Raw genomic sequence first — 17166 nt, 5'->3', positions numbered from 1 at the left:
AAAGCACTTTTGCAATGTATTGATCTGCATAAATGATATATAGGGCAGATTTTCCCACTATACCTTGATAGGTGTGACAATAATAAACAAATTTACCAATCTGATCAAACTTTATCGTAATCAGAAAGTGGCTCTGAAGCGAATGATCAAATATCCCTGTTTAGGGCTACTACAGTTGAAATTCACAGTCAATCCCATGGGTACTTCAGTAAGCAATATTGACTTGACATGTTTAAAAAGCTGACGGTTAGTCAAAATCAGCAGACTCCAGACTGCAGAGTTAAAGGAAATTTGGAAATCGGACTAAGCAGCCTGTAAAATTGAAACACGGGGCCCTGAGGTCCCCACTCCCTACCATCCCGCTGACTAATGTACAGACTCTGGAAAATAAAATTGAAGACCTCGAGCAAGATTGGAGTATCTGTGCACTTTGCTTCAAAGAAACATCTCTCCCCCAGACACTGGACACAGAGCTGCAGCCATTTTTAATAGATATTTCTTACTGTACTTTATAGTATTTATTACTGAGCTGTACAGCTGCTGCAAAACAATAAGTTCATGACATATATCAGTGGTATTAAGCCTGATTCCCATATAAAGTAACTTGTTAGATACTGTGGAGGTCTGCTGAATGTCAACGGCGTGGGGTGGCTTTGGAATCGCACGTAGACCAGCCCAGGAAAAGTTGTCAGTTTTCTCCCAAAAAGCACATTGGAGAATTCAGCCTAGTATTGGAAATACTAAGCCTTGTTTTTACTAGCTTCCAGATTATTAACAACATTTCTGTTCCATAGTTGCTGTGTCAGATTTGAGCCTGGGTCTCTGAATTATTAGTTTAGACCTCTTAGTTACTCATCCAGTAATTTAGACTTCTGTGCTACTGTAACATGCATTCATTTCTGAAGCTGTTGAGTTACTTCTTCCTTGACCAACAGAATGTACCTTTAAGTAGCTTGGAAACACAAAACCAGTACACTGGACTCCATCTCGGGCCAAAATTGTTCAACAGTGCTCAGTGCAGATCTTTGTACTCCAGTTGTAAATCAGCCACGTTAGTGTTGTGCATTTGTTGTTGGGGAAATCATAGAACTCAGTGTTGTGCATTGAGATCAAAGCGTCCATCTGCAGCCACTAATGCATTTTTATCCTAAATTGATTAAAGGTGCAATTTATTCTTTGCATAAAATCAAAATACAGTCCTGTGGTGCTGTGAAAATACAGCACTATGCAATCCTTTTTAAGGTAATTGCCCCCTAACTTCCTGTGAGTAAGCACCTCAACTCTTTCCATATGATGACTCATTTACAGTGTGGCACATCAGTGAGTTCGGGATGTGTTTTGCATTTAACCATTCTGTAACAATGCTTTGGAACCAAGTATTGGAAATAATACAGTGCCAATCCATTTAAATGAAAGATTTTAATGAAAGAGTAGCTTTTAGGATGTCCCAGAGCACTTTACCATTAAGGAAGTACCTTTTAAAGAGTATACACTGTTATTAACATCTGAGACACAACCTATTACTTAACCTTTACTGAGCTGAGATGTTAGTAATGTTGACAAAAGTTTATGTTCAAGGTAGTGCCCAGGGACATATTTAATATTGATGAGGAATTTTGTATCTTTGTATTATGTTGCTGAAGGTTTAGTACCTCATCTGAAAACTGTGATTTCAAACAATACAGCATCCACTTCAATGCACAAATCAATCTGTAATCCTGGAGTTAGACAATCTACTGACTTGTGGGATTGCTAGAGAAAAAAAGCCATAACTTACACTATAACTTGAATCTGTTTAATTTCTACTTGCAATATGTGTTTGAAGATAAATTTGCCTCATTTTTCTGTTTGCATTTAGAAACATTGGATATGACCATTTTTGGAAGTCCAAAGAATGTACTTTTGTATACAGACATTACCTTGGAATGTAAAGTTACTGATTTTGGAACGCCCATTCTTGACCTATCAAATGTAGGTGTTCAGTGGTTGTATGGATCCCAAAGGAAAGAAATCTACTTCTCTAATGCAGGAGCAGCTACCTCTAAACGGTCTGGAGCCAAAATATCTACAACTGAATTACAGAAAGGAAATGCTTCACTTTATCTTCCAAATATACAATTAAGTGAAGCAGGAGAATACACCTGTGTTGTGCTTGTCACTCCTGACAAAGCGGAAAGGAGCTCACAAGTTGTGGTTTTGGGTAAGAGACTTCTAAAACATTACCTGGTGTGAACAGAGAACAGCACAGCACAGAAACAAGCCATTCAGCCCATGATGTTGTGCAGAACTAATTAAACTAGTAAGTTAAATAATCCCTTCTACCTACACAATGTCCTCATCCCTCAACTCTCTACACATTCATTTGTCTATCTAAGAGCTTTATAAATGTGTCTGTTACATCAGCCTCTGCTACCACCTCTGGCAGTGCATTGCAGGCACCCACTGCTCTATGTGTGTTTTAAAAAAAGAAAACCTGCCACTCACATCTTCTTTAAACTTGCCCCCTCTCACCTTTAGGCATTTTGACCTTGGGAGAAAGATACTGGCTGTCTATTCTATCTTTGCCACTCATAATCTTATAAATTTCCATCAGGTTTTCCCTCACCTTGACACTCCAGGGAAAGCAACCCTAGTTCATTTGAGAGGTTTTAATCCAAAATGTTAACCGTCCGAAAGATGCTGCCTGACCAAGCTCTTCGTGTGTTGCTCCAAATTTGTCCGTCCTCTCCTTGTAGCACATGCTCTTTTCCTGAGGCAACATCCCATTTCTGTACCCTCTTCAAACCCTCTACTCTATTCCTATTATGGGGACAACCAGGACTGGAAGCAGTGTTCTACATGTGGCGTCAGCAGTGTTTTATAAAGATGCAAAGTAACTTATCAACTCTTGACCTCAATGCCTCAACTAATAAAGACAAGTGTGCCATGTACTTCCCTACCACCCTGTCAACGTGTGCTGTTTTCAGGAACTTTGGCCTTGGGTCACAGAATCCCTCTGTAGATCAACTTATTAAAGATTTTGCCATTAAAAGTGTGATATCCCTTCATATTTGAATTCCCAAGTTGTAACACAAACTACTTAGCTATATTAAACTCTATCTGTCATTTCTCTGCCCATATCTATAACTGATCTATATCCTGCCATATCCTTTGGCAATTGTCTACATTCTCCATAATGCATACAATCTCTGCAGAATTACCAATGCACTTATCCACTGTCTGTTAATTTATTATTTGGAGACTCTGGATCAGAAGGAATAACTAATTAAAATCTCTCACATGGAACTGCATTGAATGTTGAGCAAGTGAATTATCTTTCAGGAGTAATAGTAAAGGGAAGTCTTGTGATTTGGAACAATAATTGAAGGAAGGAAGTGGTACATTTTGTTTATTTTAACATAGCAATAGCTTAGACTTGGCTTTAGATATTTATGATAATACACTTCATTCGATCTAACTTAAGGTTGGATTTGCTTTTTAATACAGCTAAGCCAAAGGTGCTTCTATCCACACAACACATTACCATTCTGAATGGTACAGAGAAATCTGTCTGGTGTGATGCTACGGAATTTTATCCTCAGAATCATGAAATCTTCTGGGAAAAGATATCCAGAGGGAAAGCTGAGAGATTGGAAAGACATGTCTGCACTGGAGCTGCGGTTTCTAATAATGATGGAACGTTTAATGTTTCCAGTAATATTAGAATTGTACCAACTCTGAAAGATGATGGTAATATATACAAGTGTACAGTGAGACATCAGTCCCTTCCAGACGAACTTTCACAGGAGGTGAAACTCACAGTTGAAGGTATGTTCCATACTTTGAATAAGTTGGGGATACTTCATAGCAATATTTGTAACAATGTTTTTTTTTAAATGTTTGACTCTCATTCCACTGATTTAAATCAAAGTTCATTGTTTGTTATTTCACCCCAGAAAGATATTGGCTGAGAATTTGAGTCATGCCTGAAAATAAACAGTAGGCTGGCATATTTTGGATTTGTACAGAGACTCTTGGTGACTGGCTGTTAGTTACTTGCTCATTAACTCATTTTACTATTTGTGCTAATGCAACTGCTGATTCTTTCTATGCCATGAGTAATTAATTTTTACCTTCATCGTATCATTTCATTTTCTGCACACCGCTGTCTACTTGATTTGGTTGAGTAAGAAGGGCCCTGCCGTTCTGCCTCTGTCTTCATCCTGTGGGTTAGATATTCTTTTAATATGTCCTAAAAATAATTGAGGCAGGTTTGGCGGCATTGTTCTGGCCTTCTGTCACCACCCTTACCCAGGGCTAGTATTTTATCTTTCTTTTTGAATATTCGACAGCATAACTTACACCTGATATCGTCCAAATAAGTTGAGTCAAAAGTTGGGATACTAGTAACTCTGAGCCCATTACTTATTCCAGATTACATGAAAAATAACAAAACTACAGAATGGAAATCCCACACCATGACTTAAAGTGAAAATATGTTGCACAATAATGGTTTCAATTTCTTGAAAAACTTTTACAGGGCTTATGAATGGTGACTTATAATTTGCAAAACTCATGTGTCTCAAGATGGTGAAGTTTATTCGTGTGTCTAAATGCTCATATTTTTGTTTTGGTTTTCTAAGTTTCAGAGCCAGAATCAACTTCAACAGCAGCAGTGGTTATTTCTGCACTTCTAGGAGGATTTGGGTTACTGTTTGCTGCAGGACTTCCTGCTTATTTGTGGATATTTCTAAAAGGTAATATGAGGACAGTGAAATCCTTTTGGTGTGTTGCAGTTTGTGCATTGAGTCATAGAAGATGCAGCAAAGAAACTGGCCATTTGGCTCCGTGTGTCCGTGTCAGCTATCAAGCACTCGTTACAAAATCCTATGTTATTTTCCACAATTTCTCACTAGCTCCCCCCAGGTTCTACCATTCACCTACACTTGGGGAAACTCAGAGTTTTCATTAACCTATTGGCCTGCATATGTTTTTTTTTGGTGATGCGGAAGGAAACCAAAGCACCTGGAGTAAATTCCTGCATCACGGGCAGTGTGGAAACTCCACACAAGAAGTGCCAGAGGTCAGCATTGAACCTGGGTTGCTGGCTGTGAATTTGCATGGCTGTTCTGATCCTTTGACTGCTTCTTGTATCTCTTCCCCAAACTGGGAAGTGATGATCTTTTTGCTTTGCTTACAACTGGGCTGCAGTAATTGTACTCCCCCATTGGTGTTCAACAGAAAACCTTGCCCTGAGTTTCTACATTGAATGGAATTTGATACTCCAGACACAGCCTCCATTTTATTTTGAATTTTTTTATAATTATATTTCCCTTCAAACATATTTGAATTGGGAATTGATGCACAGTTCATTTTTATGATGCAATAAATTACATCATTCAATTTTCAAAGTTACTTTTGGATAATGTAGATTAATTTCCCCAGTAAGATTCTTCCCTAGAAAACTAGTTGAATTTCCTCCAGGGTACTGTTTTAATAGCACAATGTGGGACCCCACTAAATGTGGCCCATTTCATGGGTTCTGATCCTGTTTTTGTTACTTCATTTGCTTAATTGCCCTTGACGTGAAATGAGCATTAAGCAACACACACAAAACACTGGCGGAACTCAGCAGGATAGGCAGCATCTATAGAAAAGTAAACAGTCAATGTCTCAGCCCAAAACCCTTCTTCAGGATTAATGAAGGGTCTCGGCCCACAACATCGCTTGTTTACCCTTTTCCATGGATTTTCCAGGATTTTGTGTGTGTTTGCTTGGGTTTCCAGTATCTGCAGATTTTCTCTTGTTTGTGAAATCCTTTATCTGCAGAGGGATTTGGGGGGAGGGGGGTAGAGAAAAAAATAGGTTCACATGTTTAGAAATAAACTGTGCTAAGTGATGACTTTTCTAGGTTTTTACTACCTTGATTTTTTAAGAACCTGCTCTAAAGTTCACCAATAGAAGCAATTAACAGAAATCTGAAATCAGAAGTTATATTTATCAATACACATTGATCTGATTGCCTATCTGACTGTACATTGATCTGATTGTATATCTGACTGTACCTGCATGTATACAAAACAATCATGTATACAATTTTAATGTTAGTGCAATATCCTCCCACATTGCCCCTCTTTATTGCTTGTACATTGTGAAGGAGATACAACATAAAGATTTTTACTCCCTTGGACATAAGAAATTAAATAAATAAATAGCTGTCCAGTGTTTTGGAATAAGGAAATAGTGATATTTTTGAAAATACCCCTAATTCCACTGGATACAATTTTCATTGGTTTCACTATTTTGGACGGTAATATGCTGAATAAAAATGGTACAGACTAATGGAAATTCTGAGTTTGTCTGTTACACTAATTGTCTTATTTCTGTAATTCCAGAAGGGCCATAAAGACTGAGGATGCAAAAAAGAACATTTACATTGTTAAGTGTTAATTACTTATTTTGTTTTGACTAGTTGCTCCAAAAATTACTGGATGCAGTGAACATCAAGTTTTGAAACATCTTGAAGAAAAGGTAGTCACTTGGATGGTTAACTCATTTCGGCCTCGTGAGGTTACAGTTGTGATCTACGCAAAGAGGAGGCAGGAGGATAAACGTCAGCTTCTGAAGTGGAGCGATAAGGATTGGAATGAAAACTACAGTCAGCATGTATCAACAAATGGACAAGATTGTAATGTAACGGGAATCCTTTTGCAGCCAGATGTCGAAGATGCATCCTTTAAGCCACGGATTTCTGAATTTACAACTAATACACTTAAGATTTCCAGTGTAGAAGTCAGTGTCAGAATATATCCAGATATTTCTCAGGATGATGGGGCTGAGTTAAGAATCGAAGTTCAACATCGAGCACTTAAAGAGCCTATAACTAAGACACTGACACTAGATGTTACAGGAGGTAAATTGCAAACAGTTTCTTTAATTATTAATTGCTGTCTTTTTGTCTCCATTTTGAATGACTTTCATTAACATATATGGTATTTGACATTGATGTGGATACACAAAATTCTGGAGGAACTCCGCAGGTCAGGCAGCAACTATGGTGAAGAGTACTGAAGGGTCATGGCCCAAAATATCAGCTGTTTATTGCCCTCCATAGATGTTACCTGACCTGCTGAGCTTCTCCAGCATTTTGCATGTTTTGCTCAAGATTTCCAGCACCAGTAGAATCCCTTATGTCAATGATGTGGATAGTTATGTTGATGTAGTTCTTCATCAGGTGGACTCAGTCATTAAACATTTAGAACAATTCAATATTTATTTCTCTCTTTGTATTTCAGTTTGTGTGATTTATTTTTTATTTTCTCTTTTCTAAGTGCCACCTAAGGTTTTAAACATTTTGAAGCCACGTCTCATCAACAACAAGGAACCTGCGGCTTTGTCTTGTTCAATCAGTGGATTTAAACCCAGGCCATTAAGTATTATATGGCAACAAAAGAGAAAGAATGCAGATTTGAAAGAACTTGTCCGGTTGCAGCTGGACAACACGACAACCATACACGGTGACAACAAGATGAATTTGAAGGCAAAGCATTACATCAGTGAAGTGGAGCATGAAGACAAAACTTACAGCATTACTAGTGTATTAGAAATTGTGCCAGATATACAGCAAGACCACAACTCGCAGTACTTCTGTAGCATACTGCACCACTCCACTAACAACAAGCAAGAGAAAGCAATAACCCTAAGCATTACAGGTATACTGTTATCTAAGCCTTGAAACAAGAAAGGATCCAGATTGCTTATTTCATTTGGAGGCTCCTCTGATGAATGCATTGTCTTGATACCATATTTCTCTTACTGTTACAAGCTAATAATGTTACGAGAGAAAAGCTTTGAGATCATTTAAGAATATAGCAAGTTAAATCAATAGGGAAGGATTGCACTGAAATTAAAAATTTAATAATTATTTTTATGTCTTTTTCCAAAGTTTTCAAAGCTGTAAGTAATTACATATGGAAAGCACAATATCTAATCCTCCAATTTTGAAAATCTGCTAATGTTTAAAACCTTTTTTTCTCTTCCAGCTTCTCCAAAACTGGGCACTATAAAGTGTGACGCAGCAAAACCAATTGCAGAAGAGCCCATGATTTTAAGCTGTCAAATAAGTTCATTTTTCCCCAGAGATATCACAGTTAAATGGCTCAAAGATGGCTCAGAAATTCAACAAAATTCTGCAGTTAATAAAGCAGAAACTGGACAGGATGAACTCTATCAGTTGACAACTAATGTGAAGATTGTTCTCACCATTGCTGACGCTGGGACAAAATACACATGCCAAGTAGTACATGAGAGCTTATCAAAGCCAACAGAGACTCACTGGGTAGCTGGTGAAGTGAGTAAGTAACAGGTTTTTAACTAAAGCATGATCACTTTTTGTTTCTGAAATTGTTTTTTTCTACAATCAATTTGAAATTTATAAAAGATGGCCGTCTAATGATAACTGGTGGTACTGGGACATACCCTTGTAATTTTTTGGCATCCGTTTACTAAGACAGAAAGCCAACTGTTGTAAGGCCTACAGGCTAATTGTTTTATTGCAAAGGAAGGTAAACATGGTGGATTTGATTGAACAGAGATTTCCTTAGAAAATGAAAGAAATTAAATGAAATTAAATTGCTGTGCTATTCTATGTTCTATAAAATGGGTAAATTCATTGATTTGTAGGCAAAGAAGTAAAAGTTAATGCATATAGTTCCGAGGAAAAAGTATAAAATTTTAAATTGCTATTGATTGTAAAAACTATAGACTATTTGATCAAAACTAGCCGCCATATGACTATACTTATCAAGGGTGTATGACAGTTTTCACACAATTAAAAGGATATAGGATAGTTTAAAGAACTCTCCTGAATGATTCTAATTTTAATTAAAATGTTAACATTCTAACAAAAGGCAGATTCAAATAACCAGCGCTTCTAACTACCAAATGAAATAAAAAACAATGTAAAATGGCTGCCCTGATGATGAAAGCTAATTGCTTAACAACAGAATAATGAGCAATCACCAACAGCAGAGAACCTACAAGAAAGTAGTGAGATCCAATAATTAGAAATAAAATGATAATCCAAATAAGGAAAGACCTGGCAGTTGATTTTTTACATTGCTTTTAATAGTTTTCAGTCTTTAAGCACTTACTAAGAAATGCTTGTCAGTTTTGTTTTAAATTGTAATCTTCTTTAAATTGCATATTTAGTTTAACTTATTTTTCTTCCTTTTTTATGTCTAGTTTCATTGCCACAGATCTCAGAAATTAAGGCAGATCCACCTTCCCCTAAAATAGGAAAGCCTTTAACACTTTCCTGCAAGGTTAATGGATTTTATCCAGAAGGAAATCAGATATCATGGTTCAAAGATTTAAATAAAATCCAAAATCCATCAAAAGTAGGAATAGTCACTGAAGCAAGTAAAGTGGATCCCAGTGGATTGTACTCACGATCATCCCAGTGGACATTTACACCAACGACTGCAGATCATGGGAAAGAGTTCAAGATGCAATTCCTTCACGGTGGATCTTCAAGCAAGCCTGTGACATCCAGTTACCGTCTGCAGTTAAAGGGTGAATACCATTCTAACCAAGTCTGCGATCACATTGTACCATGAGAAGCAGGCTAAGCCATTTGGCCTGTCATGGCTGCTTTTCTATTCAGTAAGATCATGCCAGGCTTTGTTTTTTATTAATGCAGTGTCATATCCCTGTTTTGGCCCCACAGACATTATTTTCCAATATATCTCAATTTCTGCTTTGAAGATGGTGGCTTCATAGCTTCCTCACAGCTCTGAATGACAAAATCTTTTTCTCATATCCAAACTGTAAGACTGATACCTTGTTCTCACTGTATCAGCCAGTTGAAACATCAATTGCACATTAATCCCTGTCCAGACAGATAAGAGTTTTGTACATTTCAATGAGATCGACTCTCCTTATTCTGATAAGACCACCAGTACATCATTTGCTGCTATCCCACAGAGCGTAGCATCCTGCCCACAGTTACATATACTGAGTGCCTAGAACAGGCATATCAATGACAATACACTGTGATGCCCTCAGTGCACAGATCGGGTGCAGAGGAGGCCACGGAGACAGTGTGCAGAATTGGCCTCTGATAGCCGGCACTGAAAAGTGCTGGATCAAGTGAGGTCACTAACCAGTACAATGGTGCAGGGCTTGGGTGTAGCCTATTGCTGGGGAGTAACAGAGGCTGGTAATGTTACAGATTTTCAGAAATAAAAGGACTAGAACACAATGTTCCCTCGAATTTGTAATGACCATTGTGCGCAGAAATCTTGTGCTGTGCTGTTTTTTTGCCCAGGGACAACAGCACTGAATTTTTAAGTGGAAGTAAACCTGAAGCTATTCTGAGGATAATAAACTACCAAGTTTTGTTTGTTATTTATTGTTTAAAACAAATAAAATAATTCACATCAGTGAGTCAGAAACCAGAAAAGGGAATGTGATTATGTACGATGGTGAAATATACTTAACGAGGTAGAGGGTGACAATAATTTGTGTGCAGTTAAAATTCCTTTGTACGCTAGTAGCATATGCTTGCCTTGGAGGGTTCTTTGCTGGAATGTATGGTTAATAACAAAGCAGTGAAGCACAAATACGCCTGATGTCACTGAGAAAATCTCTCAATCATTGTGGTATGGATTTCTCTTAGCTGATGCTTTCTGCTGCAGAACAGCAGTTTAACAAGGAGGGATGTGGGAGGGGGTATCACTGATGTTTAACAGCTGTGTGATGAGATTGGATGACAAATTCTCGGTGGGAAATGTGTAATTTTTAACTGGCGCACAGTTGGTCAGATGATTGGAACAATACTTTTACTGGAGGAGTTTTCAATATCATAAAGAGTTGAAAGTATTGTGTAAAATCTTGGGGCCAGTTAGCATGCAAATAAGTAATTATGGTACTGGACATGTTTTACTTGAAATCCATTATTGGGTCAAAGTCAAATATTATTATATACGAGACAAGCATTAGTATTTGGAATAGTGAATTTGAGCTGTTGTATACAAGCTGCCAGTCCATTTCAACGCTGTTAGTCTGCTGCCCTCATTCCTTGGGTGCCCATGTCCAATAAATTTCAATGCAGTTCTTTACATGATAGAATACACACACAGAGCAAAATACAGACCAGAAACTCATAGTACTTCTGTAGCATACTGCACCACTCCACTAACGACAAGCAAGAGAAAGCAATAACCCTGGATCTGAGAAAGGATCCAGATTGCTTATTTGATTTGGAGGCTCCTCTGATGAATGCATTGTCTTGATACCATATTTCTCTTATTGTTACAAGGTAGTAATAATGTTACAAGGGAAATCATTTGAGATAATTTAGGAATATAGCAAGCTAAATCAATAAGGTAGGATTACTCTGAAATTAATATATTTAATAATTATTTTTATGTCTTTTTCCAAAGATATCAAAGCTATAAGTAATTACATATGGAAAGCGCAATATCTAATTCCCCACCTTTGAAAATCTGCTAATGTTTAAAACCTTTTTTTCTCTTCCAGCTTCTCCAAAACTGGGCACTATAAAGTGTGACGCAGCAAAACCAATTGCAGAAGAGCCCATGATTTTAAGCTGTCAAATAAGTGCATTTTTCCCCAGAGATATCACTGTTAAATGGCTCAAAAATGGCTCAGAAATTCAACAAAATTCTGTAGTTAATAAAGCAGAAACTGGACAGGATGAACTCTATCAGTTGACAACTAATGTGAAGATTGTTCTCAACATTGCTGACGCTGGGACAAAATACACATGCCAAGTAGTACATGAGAGCTTATCAAAGCCAACAGAGACTCACTGGGTAGCTGGTGAAGTGAGTAAGTAACAGGTTTTTAACTAAAGCATGATCACTTTTTGTTTCTGAAATTGTTTTTTTCTACAATCAATTTGAAATTTATAAAAGATGGCCGTCTAATGATAACTGGTGGTACTGGGACATACCCTTGTAATTTTTTGGCATCCGTTTACTAAGACAGAAAGCCAACTGTTGTAAGGCCTACAGGCTAATTGTTTTATTGCAAAGGAAGGTGAACATGGTGGATTTGATTGAACAGAGATTTCCTTAGAAAATGAAATAAATTAAATGAAATTAAATTGGTGTACTATTCTATGTTCTATAAAATGGGTGAATTAATTGATTTGTAGGCAAAGAAGTAAAAGTTAATGCATAGATATAGTTAAGAGGAAAAAGTATAACATTTTAAATTGTTATTGATTGTAAAAACTATAAACTATTTGATCAAAACTAGCCACCATATGACTATACTTATCAAGGGTGTATGACAGTTTTCACACAATTAAAAGGATATAGGATAGTTTAAAGAACTCTCCTGAATGAATCTATTTTTAATTAAAATGTTAACATTCTAACAAAAGGCAGATTCAAATAACCAGCGCTTCTAACTACCAAATGAAATAAAAAACAATGTAAAATGGCTGCCCTGATGATGAAAGCTAATTGCTTAACAACAGAATAATGAGCAATCACCAACAGCTGAGAACCCACAAGAAAGCAGTGAGATCCAATAATTAGAAATAAAATGATAATCCAAATAAGGAAAGACCTGGCAGTTGATTTTTTACATTGCTTTTAATAGTTTTCAGTCTTTAAGCACTTACTAAGAAATGCTTGTCAGTTTTGTTTTAAATTGTAATCTTTAAATTGCATATTTAGTTTAACTTATTTTTCTTCCTTGTTTGTGTCTAGTTTCATTGCCAAAGCTCTCAGAAATTAAGGCAGATCCACCTTCCCCTGAAATAGGAAAGTCTTTAACACTTTCCTGCACAGCTTATGGATTTTCTCGAGAAGGAAATCAGATATCATGGTTCAAAGATTTAAATAAAATCCAAAATCCATCAAAAGTAGGAATAGTCACTGAAGCAAGTAAAATGGATTCCAGTGGTTTGTACTCACAATCATCCCAGTGGACATTTACACCAACGACTGCAGATCATGGGAAAGAGTTCAAGATGCAATTCCTTCACGGTGGATCTTCAAGCAAGCCTGTGACATCCAGTTACCGTCTGCAGTTAAAGGGTGAATACCATTCTAACCATCTGTGATCACATTGTACCATGAGAAGCAGGCTAAGCCATTTGGCCTGTCATGGCTGCTTTTCTATTCAGTGAGATCATGCCAGGCTTTGTTTTTATTGTAGTGTCATATCCCTGTATTGGCCCCACAGACTTTATTTTCCAATATCTTTCAATTTCTGCCTTGAAGATGGTGGGTTCATAGCTTCTTCACAGCTCTGAATGACATAGAACATAGAATAGTGCAGCACATTACAGCCCCTTCGGCCCACAATGTTGTGCCGACCTTCAAACCCTGCCTCCCATATAACCCCCCACCTTAAATTCTTCCATATACCTGTCTAGTAGTCTCTTAAATTTCACAAGTGTATCTGACTCCACCACTGACTCAGGCAGTGCATTCCACGCACCAATCACTCTCTGAGTGAAAAACCTTCCTCTAATATCCCCCTTGAACTTCCCTCTCCATACCTTAAAGCCATGTCCTCTTGTACTGAGCAGTGGTGCCCTGGGGAAGAGGTACTGGCTGTCCACTCTGTCTGTTCCTCTTAATATCTTGTACACCTCTATCATGTCTCCTCTCATCCTCCTCCTCTCCAGAGAGCAAAGCCCTAGCTCCCTTAATCTCTGATCATAATCCATACTCTCTAAACCAGGCAGCATCCTGGTAAATCTCCTCTGTACCCTTTCCAATGCTTCCACATCCTTCCTATAGTGAGGCGACCAGAACTGGACAAAGTACTCCAAGTGTGGCCTAACTAGAGTTTTTTAGAGCTGCATCATTACATCGCATCTCTTAAACTCTATCCCTTGACTTATGAAAGCTAACACCCCATAAGCTTTCTTAACTACCCTATCTACCTGTGAGGCAACTTTCAGGGATCTGTGGACATGTACCCCCAGATCTCTCTGCTCCTCCACACTACAAGTATCCTGCCATTTACTTTGTACTCTGCCTTGGAGTTTGTCCTTCCAATGTGTACCACCTCACACTTCTCTGGGTTGAACTCCATCTGCCACTTCTCAGCCCACTTCTGTATCCTATCAATGTCTCTCTGTAATCTTCGACAATCCTCTACACCATCTACAACACCACCAACCTTTGTGTCATCTGCAAACTTGCCAACCCACCCTTCTACCCCCTCATCCAGGTCGTTAATAAAAATCACAAAAAGTAGAGGTCCCAGAACAGATCCTTGTGGGACACCACTAGTCACAATCCTCCAATCTGAATGTACTCCCTCCACCACAACCCTCTGCCTTCTGCAGGCAAGCCAATTCTGAATCCACCTGGCCAAACTTCCCTGTATCCCATGCCTTCTGACATTCTGAATAAGCCTACCGTGTGGAACCTTGTCAAATGCCTTACTAAGATCCATGTAGATCACATCCACTGCACTACCCTCATCTATATGCCTGGTCACCTCCTCAAAGAACTCTATCAGGCTTGTTAGGCACAATCTGCCCTTCACAAAGCCATGCTGACTGTCCCTGATCAGACCATGATTCTCTAAATGCCCATAGATCCTATCTCTAAGAATCTTTTCCAACAGCTTTCCCACCACAAACGTGAGGCTCACTGGTCTATAATTACCTGGACTATCCCTACTACCTCTTTTGAACAAGGTATCCCTACTACCTTTTTTGATGAAATCTTTTTCTCAAATCCTAACTGTAAGACTCAGATACCTTGTTCTCGCTATATCAGCCAGTTGAAAACATCAACTGCACATTAATTCCTGTCCAGACAGATAAGAGTTTTGTACATTTCAATGAGATTGACTCTCATTCTGATAAGACCACCAGTATATCATTTGTTGCTATCCCACAGAGCGTAGCATCTAGGCCACAGTTACATATACTGAGTGCCTCGAACTGGCATATCAATGAGAATAGCACTATGATGTCCTCAGTTATTATTTGCGTTTCTTGGTTCTTATTTGTTCAGGGTGTAGATCGATTAAGTTTTATTCTAATTTCAATGACACTCTAGCAAAAACAGATGTTGTAAGTTGTATCAAATGTGAGGTGGTTCACGAAGAGACAAAGAAAGTTCAAAAGAAAAATTCTAATTACACCTTCGAGGGAGAGCCTGTTGTAGTAGTTAGATATAGATACTTTATTTATTCCAAAGGAATTTACAGTGTCACCATAGCATTACAAGTGCACAGATATAAATATTAGAACAGGAGTCAAAAGAATTAAAAATAAGTTAACTCAAGCAGTGTAACAGAGGGGATCATCCCTACCCTATAATGAGTCAGCCATTATAGAACCTAGTGGTGGAGGTTAAGAATGACCTGATATAGCGCTCTTTGAAGCAGCACAGCTGCCTTAATCTATTACTAAAAGTTCTCCTCAGTCCAGCCAAGATGGCATGCAGAGGGTGAGATCATTGTCCAGAATTGCCAGGATTTTCTGAAAGGTCCTTTGTTCTACCACAGCATCCAGTTAGACTCCTATAACAAAGGCAGCATTTGTACAAAGTTAATAGAGGCTGCTGGCAATACCCATGTTGATGCCATTGCCCCAGCACACCACCACATTGAAGATTGTACTGGCGACAACAGACTGATAGAACAGGTGAAAAGGAGGACTGCATACTCCAAAGGAGCTTAGTCTTCTCAAGAAGTAGAGAGGACTCTGGCCCTTCTTCGACACAGCCTCTGCGTTGGTGCTCCACTCAACTCTGTCATCCAGGTGCTCCCCCAGGTACCTGTAGGTCCTCAGCACAGCCACGTCCTCACCAGCAATTGTAGTGCAGAGTACTCAATTGCTCATGTGACACATTTCAGTGAAGTTGTTATAGATGCAATGATCGATCATTTTAAACTTAACAAAATATTAATTTAACCATTTACTTCATATCAAACCTCACATTGACTGAAACAGTGTGGTTTTTTCCTAATTCTGTGGATGGATAATTCTAGGTGGTTACAGTTTAACATCTGGTTAGATCAAGGTTCACCAACCATTTTGCACCATGGACCAGTTTAATATTGACAATATTCTTGCAGACCGGCCAACAGGGGTGGGGGGATGTGTGTGTTAATCACGACTGAAATATAGGTGATAAGTCAACTCTAAGTCACTTATAAGTGGCTAATACACTCAATTTCATTTCTAAAAGGGTTTATCTAACGAATTTAATATTAAACACACAGCGCATATTTTCCTCGGATGAATATAGTGGTGTCAATTATAACTCACTGTCAGTAGCATCATAACATTTTTAGTAACGTTTGGATATTAAACAGCGCATATTTTCCTCGTATGAACATATAAAATCATTGCAACACACCAGTGGGAGGACAAGGTAAGGGCTGGAGATCCCCATACCAGGGCCGCAGCGGTCACAGTCTGGAGAGAGTGTCCGACCGTGCAAGGAATGTGACAGGATGCCTGCCCGCCCCCTCCTTGTAGATCGGTAGGATCTATCGACCGACAAAAGTTTGTCTCGAGGGATGACTTTAAGTAGATCACAGCAAGGTAGCTGCTCTGCTACTTACAAAACCCTGAGCCCGAATTAGGTCGTCTGCGAATATTTTAGCACCGGGTTCCCCAAGAACATTCGGTGTGGTAAACAGGTTTAGAGGCAGCGCCCATCTGTCCGTGCTCCAGGCTGGTAGCAACGGTACTTCCTGCCGGCCACACGAGTCCAACCAGTGATCCCTGGCGCGAGGGTATCACTGCATTTGGGTGATTGATGACATCTTGTGCGTTCAAATTCAACAGCGGGTGTGACAGGGAATGAGGAAAGGTGCAGCAGACTCATATCGTTTCATATCAACAAATCATATCATTTCCTCACGGCCCAGTAGCACATGCTTTGCGGCCTGGTGCCGATCCATGGCCCAGTGGTTGGGGACCACTGAGTTAGATGAAATGATTAATGTTTTAAATTTAAAGAGCTAATTTAATTTGACTAATATCAGGTTTTATTAAACTACATTTTTTAACCTACACACTCTGCCCAAAAGAAATGTTCCAACAGTCTCAAGCTTTTTTAAGCTACATTTAATGTCAAAGAAGTGTATACAATATACATCCTGAAATTCATTTTCTTCGCAATCATTCAGGAAATCAGAGGAGCGCACCAAAGAATGAATGACAGTTAA

At 38.5% G+C, this 17166-nt stretch overlaps 1 protein-coding gene across 4 annotated transcripts in view; it reads left to right on the top strand.

Annotated features, from left to right (window-relative positions):
* Positions 1 to 17166, top strand: part of LOC140729573 (uncharacterized) — a 98300-nt gene that overhangs the window by 71202 nt on the left and 9932 nt on the right. For 3 of the 4 annotated variants that reach the window (XR_012099360.1, XR_012099359.1, XM_073049481.1), the window contains exons 2-10: positions 1859 to 2200; positions 3487 to 3807; positions 4623 to 4736; positions 6452 to 6892; positions 7311 to 7691; positions 8022 to 8333; positions 9223 to 9552; positions 11521 to 11832; positions 12723 to 13052. Coding sequence is in view for 2 of the 4 variants with exons in the window: in XM_073049481.1 (XP_072905582.1) it covers positions 1859 to 2200; positions 3487 to 3807; positions 4623 to 4736; positions 6452 to 6892; positions 7311 to 7691; positions 8022 to 8333; positions 9223 to 9552; positions 11521 to 11832; positions 12723 to 13052 (2883 nt within the window). In the remaining 2 variants the exon portion in view is untranslated. Of the gene's footprint in view, positions 1 to 1858; positions 2201 to 3486; positions 3808 to 4622; positions 4737 to 6451; positions 6893 to 7310; positions 7692 to 8021; positions 8334 to 9222; positions 9553 to 11520; positions 11833 to 12722; positions 13053 to 17166 lie in introns of those variants that run through there. The other variant, XM_073049482.1, reaches the window with a different exon arrangement.

The sequence above is a fragment of the Hemitrygon akajei genome, chromosome 6 (genome assembly GCF_048418815.1).
Source record: "Hemitrygon akajei chromosome 6, sHemAka1.3, whole genome shotgun sequence".
NCBI lineage: Eukaryota > Metazoa > Chordata > Chondrichthyes > Myliobatiformes > Dasyatidae > Hemitrygon > Hemitrygon akajei.
This window is presented reverse-complemented; position numbering and strand designations above follow the sequence as displayed.